At 36.2% G+C, this 15111-nt stretch overlaps 2 protein-coding genes across 2 annotated transcripts; one reads left to right on the top strand and one right to left on the bottom strand.

Annotated features, from left to right (window-relative positions):
• Positions 1–1485: 1485 nt before the first annotated feature.
• Positions 1486–9008, top strand: LOC100179074 (lysyl oxidase homolog 3A). Its single transcript, XM_026835418.1, has 15 exons — positions 1486–1603; positions 1862–2042; positions 3389–3546; positions 3819–4030; positions 4297–4519; positions 4857–5043; positions 5418–5602; positions 5946–6101; positions 6450–6624; positions 7008–7094; positions 7449–7605; positions 7923–8117; positions 8401–8464; positions 8521–8632; positions 8900–9008. The coding sequence occupies exons 1-15, from the start codon at positions 1496–1498 to the stop codon at positions 8956–8958; spliced, it is 2259 nt and encodes a 752-aa protein (XP_026691219.1). The 5' UTR covers positions 1486–1495; the 3' UTR covers positions 8959–9008.
• A 135-nt stretch (positions 9009–9143) lies between these two features.
• Positions 9144–13959, bottom strand: LOC100176657 (claudin-1). Its single transcript, XM_002120478.5, has 4 exons — positions 13756–13959; positions 12658–12749; positions 10250–10444; positions 9144–9897 (listed from the first exon to the last, which is right to left on the bottom strand). The coding sequence occupies exons 1-4, from the start codon at positions 13895–13897 to the stop codon at positions 9628–9630; spliced, it is 699 nt and encodes a 232-aa protein (XP_002120514.1). The 5' UTR covers positions 13898–13959; the 3' UTR covers positions 9144–9627.
• Positions 13960–15111: the final 1152 nt, after the last annotated feature.

The raw sequence follows: 15111 nt of genomic DNA, 5'->3' as shown, positions 1-15111 counted from the left end.
ATGTAGGTTTTGGCGTATATTACAATGGTTGTTTGTACTATTTGTAGGTTTTGTTCTATAATAGCGAGTACGGCGACTAAGTGAATGTATCCTCAGGAAGGCGACCTGTATAAGACGTCGAAATGTTGTTAGTAGAAACAAAATTGGAGAAGAGTTATTTCATGCCTAGCAGCAGTTTAAACAAATTGTATTGTTGCGTAAAATAGTTAAAAAATAAATTGGTGTGAATATTGTTTTACCTAAAAAGTATCACATGTGATAACTTGTTAGCAGGTACGATAAGGTGTATAAAACAGAACACCGTGTTAACGACTGCTGTCGCTGCCCCGCCACGCGAGTATAGATAAGTTCCATTCTTTCATTCATTCATTTATTCATTTACTAATGTAAATGCATTGGTTTAATTGCTTCGAGTTATTTTGCAGCTTTTTATTTATTTCCGAAAGAAACGATTTACATGTGGCTTGGTTTGAAATCAAAGTATATAGCTTTTTATAATGTTGCGGTTTAATTGCTTAGCGACGAAATGTGTTTGCTGAAAACAATTAGATGCGGTTAATGATAAGGAGGCATGTTGGCGCCCAAGTTCGAAATGTAAACATGGTTTAAGTGTTTGGGATGTTAGAAGCTTTGAATGTCTGCTGTGTATAGGGAAGCTATACCGTGATCTTATGCATGTCGTCGGTTATAGTTAGTTTACAGTGTTATGAATTTATCTACTTTCAGTAACAGTAAGTACTAATCAGGGACAGCGAAAATAAAGCAATTTACTACAAAAAGGGACACACATGAGCCATTTAGAAAAGGAAAGACCCAAATCACTGAACGTTACTTTAACTTTAACAGGTGTATTGTATGATTTCGTGTATATTAAAGCCTGCAGTAAAATTACTCTTATATCGTTTCACTCCTTATCTAGAAGTTCACATATACAGAGCTAAAGGCGCTCGTCTAACTTGTAATTACGTCTCGTAAGGTTCCGGATAAGGTCTCTTATGTTGCCGAAGGAATGTCGGTTGGAACATAATACCTTGGTTTTTGTCTCAAGAGATTGCCTTTATAACTTAATAAAATACTTTCAATGAGCTAAGGGAATTTTAATATACATATAAAGTTGTTTATCGCTACAAATACACCAACTTTATGCGAAAGATTTATATAGTTGGGTGGTTTAGATGATGGGTCACTTTCTACTTTTTTCGTCCCATTTGGTACTAAATTGAGCACATTCAAAGAATTTAAAAACCGTAACCTAACGACTCCCATAGGCCGTTGTTAATTGTTTAAACTTTAAAACACAGTTAGGATATTTAGAAATTATGTGCTAAAAGTGTCCCATCTCCCCCCACCGTACTATATACTCCTTACTCTGTTTTCAATCGTCTAACACTGTCAGACACATCGGGAGACCTGGGATTAAAGTTAGGCGTGACACATTGCACAATTTTCACCGATGATCATGTACGTATTTTGTGTTCCAGTGGGGGCAAATAGAATGAACTGTCTTCGCAGCAATATTTGTTTATTTATTTGCTTTCTGTTCTTTTATGTAAATGATTGTACAGCACAAGAAGAAGCAAATGCATCGAATGATACTTTGTTGGTGAGTGTTGGTTAGAACGAGGTGTTTGAATACATCATGCGGGCCAGTGTATATGGGGACACCCATGTTATAACTCGACAGTGAGCATGGGTTATAGTAGAGTGGGGACACCAGTACTATATATATGTGAACACACCATGTGTGTCTGGTGTATAAGAAGACGCGTCGTATGTTATAACTCGACAGTGAGCACAGGGTGTATAATTTTATCTTGCCATACTTTTAATCATATACAATACACCTAAACCTTTATCTTAGATTCGGCTCCGTGAAGGCAAAACTGAGAACGAGGGTCGTGTTGAGATTTACCACGGAGGGGAATGGGGAACGATATGTGACGATGATTGGAATATTGAAGCTGCTAACGTTGTGTGTAGGATGTTGGGATATGATGGGGCATGGGAGTATTTGCACAGCGGGAAGTTCGGTCCCGGGGAAGGTTAGCATCTAACGTCATCTTATGTCATTTTTTAATTGTGGATTTAGAACAGGCGGGCTTGTGTCTTCCTTTAATAGGGTAATATTTCATACACATTTGTAACGCTGTAATGGCCTTTACCCGTCACGGAAATATTGGATTGATAATATAGTATAGGGTGGCGAGAAACACCTTTAGCACATAATATCCTGATCGTGTTTTAAACAATTAACAGCGATCTATAGAGATTCCTGTAAATACGGTTTAACATTTTTTAAATGTTTTTTGTTTACTACCAAATGGCACCAAAAAATAGAATAAAAAAGTGTCCCATCCTTCTCCGCCCGTCCAAATGTGGATTACCTCACAAGAATGAAGTATAGGCATTATATATACAATGCATATAGTATACATAGTGATACACAATACACAGTGTTCTATACACATATCGTAAATAACTCTGATAAAACCTGGTTTCCTTCATATCAAGGAAACCGGCTATATATTGACGTAATAAACCGCACATTTGTCTAACAGCGATATGTGACTCTTACTATAATACAAAACTAGTTGTCCTGGTATATTTCATACATGGACCCACTAATTTCAAGCAGAAAATTATGCCAACAAAAAAAGACACAAAGTTGCAAACATGGTAACTCGTAAGTAGGCACGACGAGGTGTCTAAACGGAACATCCGTGTGATAACTACTGTCATAATTGTCCACCACGATTTCCCGACGTTTAAATAAAATGTAATTTGGTGAAGAATGTAAAACTCATTACATTTATCATTTGGAAACACAGGTTTTAAAATTCACGTATGAAAACGATATTTAGTTTATCGACAGTAAACGATGTAATACAAGAATATTAACTCGTATAGGTCGTGGGCAGGTTTATGGCATTTAAAAGCATTGACATTTGGTGAACTTAGCTTAGGTCTAGACTTCTGCATATTTGTGGCAATCTTATTTAATTTGCCCGTTTCTCCTTACGTTTATGTATTCCAGAAATTTAATAAATCGCTTTGGCGAAAATATAAACCATACTATCTATTCGATTACGACCAAAGCAATGAAGTGATAAAAACTAATGGCAAACGATATGAATATTTTTTCTACTTATTTATCCTGGCGTGGCGCGACAACGAAACTAAACATAACATGTGTGTTTTATTTAGACTGACGTTGGCTTGGACTACTAATAAGATATCACTGGATTGAAATAATTGTCGTTAAGTGGACACATACGCACATAATGGTCACGGGTTCGAACTTGGAAGATTTAACGTCTACTCTGGACTAAATAACGCAACCACTGTGGCAAATTTTCACACGTTATATAAAATTCTTCAAATATTTCAGGTGACATATTGATGGATAATGTACAGTGTACCGGCGATGAAAGCATCATATCAAGTTGCCAATTTAACGGCTGGAAAAACCACGATTGTTCTCACCACGAGGATGCAGGCGTCAAGTGTAATAAAATAAGATTACCGGGATTTCACCGCAATTTGCAAGTCAGTTTGTATTTACCAGCGAACGTTGGGCCTTTATTCGATGTAGGCTACCCTTTTAAGAGTTTGGGAATTCCTATTTTTATAAACGAGTTTTTAACTTGCAAAAACTTCCCGAAGTGCTAATAAATATAAGATATCTACCTAAAAAGGCGGGACATTTTTAATTTCACACGTGTTTATTATAATATGTGTTTTGGCTCGAAAATTTGTGAATATCAATTGTTAATAATACGAAAAGCAGTTTTGTAAGTAATATTTACATCTGCTGACAGACTGGGGACGAAGGTCTTGATTTTATCCGTCTTAAACCGCCAAGGGGGCACAGAAAACGTCTTCCACAACTAGACGGTTACGTAGAGTTTTACCATCAAAAGAAATGGAGGAAAGTTTGCTCAACTGGGTGGGACTTGAACACGGCATCTGTGATTTGTGGACAGCTAGGATTTCCTAGAGCAGAGGAAATTACGGATAGGAGCCAATATTTGTGAGTGGTGTAAGATTTCATTGAATTGTATAGTCTACTTGTAAACTATAAATCTGTCATCGAAATGTGTTACTACAATATTTTGTTTTTACCTTATTTTTACTGTCAAGTCCCAGCATGAGTGTCTTCTTAAACAACAGGCACGCATGATGTGTTCATACACTCCATGCTCACTTGAAGTTCACCATATGTGTCTTATAGCCTAAACCAGAGTCTCGCTTATTTTTTGCAGCAAAAGCAATAAAACTTGCATATTTCCTAACCAGAGCCAGGGCAAGAAAAAAGCATTACTATTGGTTGAGCAACATTACATGTATAGGCACTGAGAATAAAGTGTCCCAATGCAAGTTTCAAAATGTGGATATAAGTGCATACAACACCTGCCCTGGTGAACCACTGATAACAAGATGTATTCCTGGTCCAAAGTACGCAAGAGGGAATTTCAAAAAAGGAGGAAAAAGAAGAAAACACAGAAAACATAATGTCTTGGTAAGAATTTTCAGTCATTCCTATATTGTCTTTGTTGGGGCCTATTTGATTTATGTCAAAGGAGCTTATATTCTAAACCCAGTCTGCAACAAAACTAAAACCATAGATATACATATGTGATAAATTGCCATACAATCTATGATATACATATGTGATAATGTGATACAGATATACATATTTGATAAATTGCCATATGATCAATGAGGTTTCTTGTGTTTAATGACCATGAGTGTTACTCCATTTGGACAAAGTCTTTACACGTTCTGGTAAAAATTGAAATCCTGAGGCCTATGTTCATTGCTTATCTATTTTAACAAATCTTTCACATTCACCACAGAGGCAGGAAACGATCCGATTAAAAGTTGGATCAGCAGAAGGAGAGGGCAGGTTAGAAGTGATGAGGTCTGGTAGATGGGGAACTGTTTGTCATCGCGGATGGAATTTATGGGCAGCTAATGTCGCATGTAGGGAGCTTGGGTTTGGGACGGCTAAGAGGGAAATTATTAATTCATATTTTGGTGCAGGTGTGTTGTTGACTGTAATGTTTAATACCATTTTTATTTACACTGTTATCTTTTTAAATTGTCGGTAACGATTTATATTTTGAGGGATTTGCTTTATTACTTAGCAATATTGTAGCTGGGTGGTTGTGTTATGGGACAAATCTGGTGTGAATTCTAGATTTCCTGATGTGTCTTGCTCTTCAAGTTAAAACCTGTCCATGTGTAGCATAAAACTAATATGCCGAATTGTAGAGCACTTTGTGTCTTGTTTATAAAGTGTTCGTTAATGAACTGGTAAGCATTTTTCTTATGTTCATTTAGAACCATTGAAAAACCATAATGTTTAAATACCAATATTTTTATTAGTATAAAAATTATGCTGTTACTTTTTCAAGGACATGGTCCAATATGGTTGACCGATTTGAATTGTCGTGGTAACGAGACACAGTTGAGCGATTGTCAACATGGTTACATATCCACAAGTGCTGAGGGGTATGAGGATTCAGAACTAACAGAATGCAATCATGAACATGATGCTGGCGTGGCTTGCTATGTTCCACAGTTCAATGCAAATCAAAGGGTAAGTGGGAGCCTTATTTGTTAAACTGTGGTTACAAACTATATTTTACCTTTGTTGTAACTCAAGTGGGCACGAGGTGTATGAAACAGAACACCCAAGACCCATGTTATAAAGACTGTTTTTTCCCGGCAACTCAAGTATAACCTAGTTACCGCTAGTTTCATAACCTAGTGACCGCAAGTAGCATGACTGCATCGGCAACATTGAGTTGGTATCCCCTATAGCAATTTGATGTGTTGCGATATGGCAGAGAAAACCCTGTTTTTTTCAAATAAAAAAAAACTGCAAAAAGAACTTTTACTGGCTTTTTACAAAAAATATTTCCTTATTCTCACTCTGACAGATACGGCTGGTTGGAGGGCGTAACCCAATGGAGGGTCGAGTAGAAGTGAAGATAAGGAAAAGGTGGGGAGCGGTGTGTAGTAATGATTGGACAATGAAAGAGGCAATGGTTGTGTGTCGACAACTTGGTCTCGGGTTTGCTCTTCATTCTCTAAAGGTAAGTCAATGCTGCTGGTAGAAGTTTGGCATTTGCACTTTTGCCTATACACACCTATGCAATGATCCTTATTTTATGGTTCAGGCTCTTAAAGGTGAGTCATAGGCGTAACATTAGGGATGCCTGAGGTGACATCATTTTGGAAAAAAAGATGACATCAAGTGTTTAAGAACATAATAACTTATAGATGGAATTTAGGTGAAAATTAGGTGAAATTTGTTCTCAGTTATAAACTTTACCTGTAATTTAACAATGTGACCCCAGATTTTGTTAAAAGTATAAACCCTTTTAAAAAATTGTCAGCTTAATGCTTGTATTCACTATTGAACATATTTTCACAAAACACAGGATGTTTATTTCTTCCCTGGAACTGAAAACATCACCGAGATTGCAATGACTGGCATCCACTGTAAAGGAGATGAACTAGCCTTACAGTTTTGTCCAAGTGATGGGCGAAGTTTGTCAGTGTGTGGAGATCCACACCGATCCTCAACTCCATTTGCTGGAGTTATTTGCACTGAATGTAAGTTTATTACTTTGGCTTTTTATCCCTAGGAGTCGACTTGTACCATTAGCTCAGTCGTACAGTGCATGTCTATTGTTATTTAATTTAGCAATTAAATACACACATTAATGGTTTAATAAATAGCTCCAATGTTAACTCTGAGCAAGATAGTTACAATATTTGCTCAAATCTGTGATCAATATTTGGTCATCCAAATTGCGTGCCCACACAAAAAAATAACCAAAAAGAATCACCTTTGCTACTTATAGGCCGGCTTAAGGTGATCCACCCACATGTGGTGCATGATAAGAAACCCATGTTATGTCCCATTGATATGTTCTCCATTTGATAATAAAGATATGTTAATGATGTACTTTATATTTATTTTTTTTTTATTCCAGTATCCCCTGATCTGATGCAGGATATTCCTCTTCTACAACAATCTCTTCATTTAGAAGATCGACCGCTGCATAACTTGTATTGTGCATGTGAGTATATTTAATAGTAATAATGGACAGTTAAGATAAAAATGACAAAGAGATAAAAGTCATGCCTGCTTATCCACACACTGCAATAGTTTCAGCAATTTGATTGTGGGCATGGAAGTGGCAACAATGGATAAGTTCCCACCCACAAGACTATAAATGATCAAACCAACCAAAAGTTATGTCTGGTTTTCACACACTGCCATAACTTCAGCAACTCTTACCCAATCATAAGCATATAAAAGATTTTGAAACCAAAATCATTTTAAGTCCCTAATATTTTCCATTTACCTAAGTATCAACACATTCATATAATTGTTTACAAATTAAAACTTATTTCCATATTTCACTACCCAGCTGAGGAAGGTTGTCTATCGCCCTCTGCTGCAAAGATGGATTGGCCTTATGGATCTCGTCGACTCCTCCGTTTCTCAACAAGAGTTTGGAACAGAGGAAGAGCCGACTTCCGACCTGCGAGGAGCCAGGACCAGTGGATCTGGCATCAGTGCCATGGGTAGCTTTATATTTGGTTAATTTTTTTATATTTGGTTAATTTTGTCTGAGCATCAATATTTTATTTATTGAACAAGGACATTAAGTTAGCTATTCCTTGGTTTTACTCGTGGTAGGGTCTGGAATTTTTTTACAGAACAAACATTTTTTTGACATATTCTTTTTAACAACACTTACAAAGCCTGCACTTCACTGTTTTGCTAAGGAAAGCATATCGTTCTAATACACAGTTTGTCATCTCTTGTGCAACCATTATAGTCCTATATAAACTGGAATAGGTAAGACACTGTTTAAACGAACATCTTTATCCTCCCCCAGGCATTACCACAGCATGGCTGAGTTCACACATTACGATATACTTGATCTTAACTTCACCAAAGTAGCTGAAGGACACAAAGCAAGCTTCTGTTTGGAAGATAGCGAATGTTCCCCGGGTGTTTCTCCACGTTTTGATTGCGATCAGCCTGGTGGAGGGGTGCAAGGTATTGCTGTGGGCTGTGCAGATAATTACCAGTAAGTACCAGGTTCAAATCCTTATCAAGTAAGTCTGTTAACATAATACAATTGATATTTTGTGAATGAAGTGTAAAAGATTTTGTAGCAATTGTTTGTTTTGTGAACTTTCAAGTTACAAACTCATGATGAACTTGGTGGAAACAGCATATAGATGTTTTTGTACAACTTAACTGTGTCCATGTGTTTGAACTTATTGTAAACATTATTAAGTTTTTTTTTCTGTTAAAAACAAGTTTATTTCTAGCACTTGTTGCCCTAATTTTGTGTCTTATTTTTACAGGTACAACATAGATTGCCAGTGGATTGACATTTCTGATATTACTGCTGGAAACTACTTAATAAGAGTGAGTTTAAGTTAACATCACTTCTATGATAATTTAATGAATATCGTTTGTTTTAGATTCGTGTCAATCCTGGTACTTTGGTTGCGGAATCCGATTTTGGAAACAACGAGGTTATTTGTAATTTACAATATGATGGAAGTCGAGTTTGGGCATGGAATTGTCATATACGTAAGAAATTTGAAAAAATTATGTTTCGAGCCTGATCTAGAACTCCAATTGTTGGACGATCCTTGTTGCGTTATAACAGAATACAGCGAGTGCTACCGAATATGCCGCAAACAAGAATAGACTCTATAAAATTTGATTTTCATAAGAGACTGATGCTACTCAATCAAGAAACTAGATTTTTGTTTGATGCCAATTTAGTCCATACTGCTGTTTTATTATTCACAAAATACAAATGTTTTATTTTAATGATTATTATTTCCTTTTCAGCTGATGACTTTGACCCAGAGATATTGATACGTTATTACACATCGGAAGTCTACCCTTAATTCTTTCATCTTTTACACTTTGTATTCTTGGAATAAAATTCCTTTGTGTATTTTTCTAGTTCTGCATGAGCCAGTTTTATACAAAACTATTACTTATTTATCCTTGTACGGTGGCGCAACACGGCAGTCGTTAGAACACCTGTATTCTGTTGCATACACCTCGTGCTGCCCCACCACGCGAGAATAGATAGGTTACATTAATTCGACACTTAAAAACAGTACTGAAACACTGTTTTAAAGAAAAAAAAGTGTTTAATGATTTTTCTATTTACTACTCCTTGTTTTTAAAGGCTTTACAAAACACACGCTGCAAAGCAGCCTACGGCCAGTAGCTAAGAATAGGAAAAACTATGCTTCAATATACACGGATTAGGTTCAACCGCCAAAAAAGTTTTGGTTCAAAATTAGAAGATGAAAAAAATAACAAAGTATCTTGATAAAGAATACATAGAAAAAAGTGATGAAGTAACGGTCTAAGAATAGCTCTATAAGTAATTTGGCCTTATCGTTGCCAAAACATTTGCTGGTTTAAATACAAAACAAACAACTTTAACAGATCGCAGCCCGCACGAAATTCGTTGATTTAAACGAGCAGTTTGCCACAATAAAACAACTTAAATGTGTTTTCTACAAACAGCTTGAACTTGTTAGTAGCAATTCCTTTGAAAATTAGACGTAATCTGCATCCTTTGTAACTCTTGGTCTGAAGCTCTGACGGAAGCTGCTCCTCATTCTCCTGACTCCTCGTCCTACTCTTCCTTTGTTCCAATATTCATCCTCCTCCTTATCAACGTAGAAGCTTCCACACATCATCACTGCTCCTCCAAGGACTCCAATCGCCATGGCAGCCCATCCTAGGAAGAGAGATGAACCGAACACGTATCTTTGTCCAAGGTCATTGACAAGTAGAATGCTGGAGGCCGTGTACTCTTGCGCGACCTAGTCGTAATACAAATTTAGAATGGTTTGTTTCTGTAGTTTAAAGTAAAGTTGTTGGTATAAGTCGGATTTTTTATCTTTATCTTTCCATTTGGTAGTAAACAAGGAATATTTCGGTTGGCGCCGTATAGTACACTTCAGTAGACTATGGTTGTACAGTTCTGTTAGATTGCTTGACTGCAGACGAGATGGGTGGCGAGACATAACAGAGTTCACATAACCTTCGGCGAGACACACAACGGAAATTGCGTTTTAACGACTGTCGGTACCCCACGGTACGAAGAAAACAAGATATCTTTCTTATTGTTTTTTTTTCTGTTGTATTCCCCACTATATACTTACACACACTCACCTGGCTCGCATAGTAAGACACGGCGATCCCAATACTCAATGCAGAAGCGATAAAGAAGCCAGACGCGATGAGAGCGATTCTAGTCTTTGTCTTCGGGTTATTCTCAATACACCTTGTGCACTCCATACCGAAGATTGACAACATAATCCCGAAGAAACCGAACACTACGGAACAAAGCGCCAAACCTCTGGCTACCTGCGGGTTAAGAGAAATACGTTTAGTTAAATACATCAGTATTATTTAGGAAACAAGAGCCCACGCTGCTGGTATAAAATTCCACAAAATATGAAAAGAAGTTTTTATAACTCATGCTCAATTTCAAATTAAAGTCTTCTTATACTTATAATAACACACAAAAGTGTATTCATGTACAACACATGTGCACTCTCCGATTACACGACATTTTCATTCATTTTTTCATGCGCTTCAATTTTGAGGCGGTTCTATATGAAATACCTTTGTCATCGATAACTACCATGTAGTGATCATTTGATATATTGTGTAATACATGACACACATGTCTTCATTTCCAATCGTTTCTTTTCAAAATTAAAACCATCAATAATGCCTTTGGAAGTTAAAGTGTTATTTGTAACTGTATGTATTAAAAAGTTTTGTAAAAAGTTCTTGTCACCAGAGTTGGATATTAATCGATTTAGAATCGATTTAGCATGTACAGTGTAGGGCAGGTCTCGTATAGGACGCTTTAAAGACGTTTTAACGCTTTGTTCAAAACAATTCAAGCATAATGGAATGATGTTTCGATAAGAAATTGAATAGAACCAAGCGTCTGTGGTATCTGATTCCCGTGTTTTCGTCTGCTAACTTCATTTGCGTTTAATGTTGTTTAAAACGTCGTATTCTTCTATATGTTACATGGTCTTTGGTTCACAACATATATAGTAGAGTGGGGGAAGACGGGACACCTTTAGCACTTAATATTCAAATATCCTGACCGTGTTTTAAACAGTTAATAGTGGGCTGGGAGTCGTGAGTAAACGGTCTATAATTCTTTTAAAGCTTGTTTATTACCAAATGGGAAGAGAAAATAAAAAAGAAAAGGTATCCCATCTCCCCCCATCCTACTATATATTACGTTTTGGGGTATATATATAAATAGTCCACATTTTCATTATCGTTTTAGTCCCATTTGACGGTAAGCAAATTGTGATGACCTTACCCTCACGACTCAAAAAACGACGTTGTTTTGCTGTCTTAATATATAAGTTAATTTATATTGTGGGTTTTGCAGTGACGCTCGTATTTGTCTCTTTTTCTCAAGTAGTTTTTACTTTGTGTTTTAAAGACTGTAGTTTTGTTGCTTTTTCCTTTCTGTTCGTTGTTTTAAGAAATTGGTATTCGCTATCGTATTTGTCCATGTTATGTGCTTGCCAACCACATTTAACTTGTTCGAGTTAAGTGCTTTTCAAACTGTTTCAGTTTTGTTAAAAAACCACAAGCCACTTCCCCAAAGGTTTTGTTTATAACAAAGCATTCATTATAAGGACAACACTATTATACTTTTGTACTGATCAAATAAGTTATAGTAGGTTGGGGTAAGATGGGTTATCTTTATGTTTTCATTCTCAACCATCGTCCCATTTGGTAGTAATAAAGAATATTTACAGATTTATTTAAACGTATCATTTATTTAAACGACTTAAGAACGTTTTTAATTGCATCACAACCAAAAAACGTTGTTAAAACACGACTAGAAAATATGGGATATTATGTGCTAACAGTGCCCGTCGTACTGTATAGGAATGGGTGGACATAATACGTATTCACTGAGAGATAAACTTTTGTGAAGTTTCACTTTAACAACAGAAAGCCCAACCTTTACAAAAGGCGTCCAAGCGTATATTTTGACTGGTTTTCTGGTCCATTGGATTTCACCGGTAAATTATTACAGAAAACCGAACACCGTGACCCTAGCTATAACAGATTGCCTGACTTCAAGTTAAACTTGTGTTATTGCCCGCTTGAAACCAATATATATCATGACTAATACTGGCTGTGAAACCAATGTATGATTTTGTTTAAAAAAAAACAGTGGAAAACTTCCCAAAAATTCAAATTTATTACTTTACAATGAGCATAAGTAAATGAATACACCGTGTGTGGCTGGTGTATAAAAACAACCAATTTAAAAATCAACAGAGAGCCTGAGATTTATCAGTACAGTATACTACCAATAACACAGTCTCATTTAGTTAAAACACGGCCTAATACTAGACTATACTAGAGATATCTTGTGTTACCACGGCCTATACTAGAGATCTCTAGTATAGGCCGTGGTAAAACAAGTCAAATCAAGTATACATCACCTATATTAAAAATCGACAGGGAGCCAGAGATTTGTCCATATACTCCCAATAAAAGTTAAAACAACCGGAATGAAGTCTTACCTGCAACTGAGCAGGGAGACCGAGAAAGAAAGCATCAAAGTCATCGCATTGCCAAATACCAGTCGAGTAAGAAGTACACCTCAACCAAATACCTGAAACAGAACGAAGGGTTTAGATATGTGCTTAACCCCAAAGTATATTGTTTGGTTGAGTGACATACATTCTACTTGGTCACAGAAAGCATAAAAGTTGTGTTAACCGAAGGACTACAGTTAGGTTGCGGAAAGTTGTATGTTTTTATTCTCTTAAAATCGTTGTTAATTGATAATAACACCATTAGGAAATAATTGATATTATGCGCTATTCGGTATTCATCTTGCTCCTCAGTATAATAGAATCACAATTTTTAAACATACAGAAATACTAAACCCAGGTCCTAATTTGATTTACAGTCCATTTAAACGAAATAAACAAACATAAACTGTTGTTAAACGCTTGTTTCCCATATTAACTAGAACTTGAGCCAGCCAAGTCTATATAATTGTAAAATTGTGGAGTAAATTGCCCTTTGAAGGGCACTTGTGTTCACTTTCAGACTTGCTATTTTACTTTTGTTATCGCCAACTTAAAAGATAAGGTTGCACTGATTCCATACAGTTTTCGCTTTTAAGGTGTCAGTTTAAATTTAAATTGATTGATATTTTTACGCCCACGCGTATTTTCGACAGAGTTTGAAAAATGTGATTTATTTTGGGAAACCAAAACGTCATTTTGCATGTTTTGTATGCATACGAACATATCCCTATTTTATATGGGTGAGGTCTGGGTTGGGGCACGCCAAGGTATTTATGTTTTACCATAAATTTATTTCAAAATCCCAATTTAAAGGTTTTTAATCTATGGTAAGGTGGGGGAAGATGGAACACTTTTTCGTTCCATTTTCTCGTCCCATTTGGTATTAAACAAAGAACATTTAAAGAATTATAAAAGTGTATTCTCACGACTCCTATAGAGACCGTTGTTAAATGTTCAAAACACGATCAAAATATTTAGATGTGCCAAAGGTGTCCCATCTTCCCCCACTCTACTATTGTTTTTTTACTGGCCGAATCGTTGCCAAAAAATACTTCCAAATGCCATTCATACGTCATAACTAACCTTGATGACGAACAACCGCCTCTATGACTTCACCTTTAGGATCATTCTTTCTCCATTCTGGTAGAATAACTGCCAGGGTTGTACACACGGCAGCTATGACGCTAAGTACAAGGCCGACTGCTTGTAAAGAGCTGTTTGCCATTTTTGACAATTCAAAATCTTTTTCAAATGTAAATATATTATTGGCAGAAAATTCGAGCCTTAAAATCTGCTTGTACAGAAAAAAACAATCAAGTTTTGTGTATAACGCTGTACAGTATAGTTGAAATTAAAAACAGTTTTTAAATTATAAGGAATTATAAAACTCAAATTAGTTCAATATTTTGCTTTGTCGATTTTTGCCTATACCTCACTCTTATTAAAAGCACTTTTCACGACTCCTAAAAATAATTGCTGAAAACACGACTAGGAATTATTGAACATTATATGCTAACGATTTCCATCTTACCCCACAGTAATTTGTAAACGCAACGTCAAACTAAAATCTATCTTGCCTTTTAAAATAAAACCCTTTAAATTTTAATTTAATATCGCAGTATATACACGAATACACTTTAAAGTACGAATTTTATACAAACTATGCCTCGCATCCAGAAGTATCTAAAGCCTGTCAACCCAATACAACCAGCATTTGAAAACTGCCTGTTCGCCGAGTGGTAACCTAGGTTTTGTGACAAGCTCTTTCATTTCAAACCTTTGTATTGCCCTGTGTTCATTATGCCGTATGTTCCGACTGGTCGCTTCAGAACCACTTTACCCCACTTCGAGCCTTTTTTGGAGAAGCCCTTATGAGAATAGACGTCCCGCGTCGCGATTTTCACGGATCAGGTGATCGACTCACAATGCTCTATGTGACGTCATAGAGGAAATCTGAGGACGCGGCCAGGTAACGAAAACAGTGACGTAATAGTTAAAGACACGTATAGGAGAAATAACCGCAACGATTCGACGAGAAATATTATTATAAAACCACAACAATAAAAGCATTGTTAAGCACAATACACGAAAACCCCTTCGAATTCTGCGAGACGTAATTTAGTTGTTTTAGTTTCTGTTCTCTCATATTTAGATCTAGGCAAGAAATAAGATACTGTAACTAAACCTAACTGAACTGCTAACTTTTAACAACATATGCACTTATGGTACCGTGGTGCAAGATGGATACCATTAGCACATAATATCCCATATTCTTTCTGATCGTGTTTAACAATTAACAACGGTTTTAGGGTCGTGGGGATATGGTTATATAATTCTGAAATCATTTTTTGTTTACTACCAAATGGGACAATACAAGCATTTGCACATAACTCATAACTCGTTGCATGTTGTATAAATGCATGCACTAAGTAATGTATT

The sequence above is a fragment of the Ciona intestinalis genome, chromosome 8 (genome assembly GCF_000224145.3).
Source record: "Ciona intestinalis chromosome 8, KH, whole genome shotgun sequence".
In the NCBI taxonomy this organism is placed as follows: Eukaryota; Metazoa; Chordata; class Ascidiacea; order Phlebobranchia; family Cionidae; genus Ciona; species Ciona intestinalis.
The sequence above is the reverse complement of the archived record's forward strand: the minus strand, read 5'-3'. Positions and strand labels throughout refer to the sequence as shown.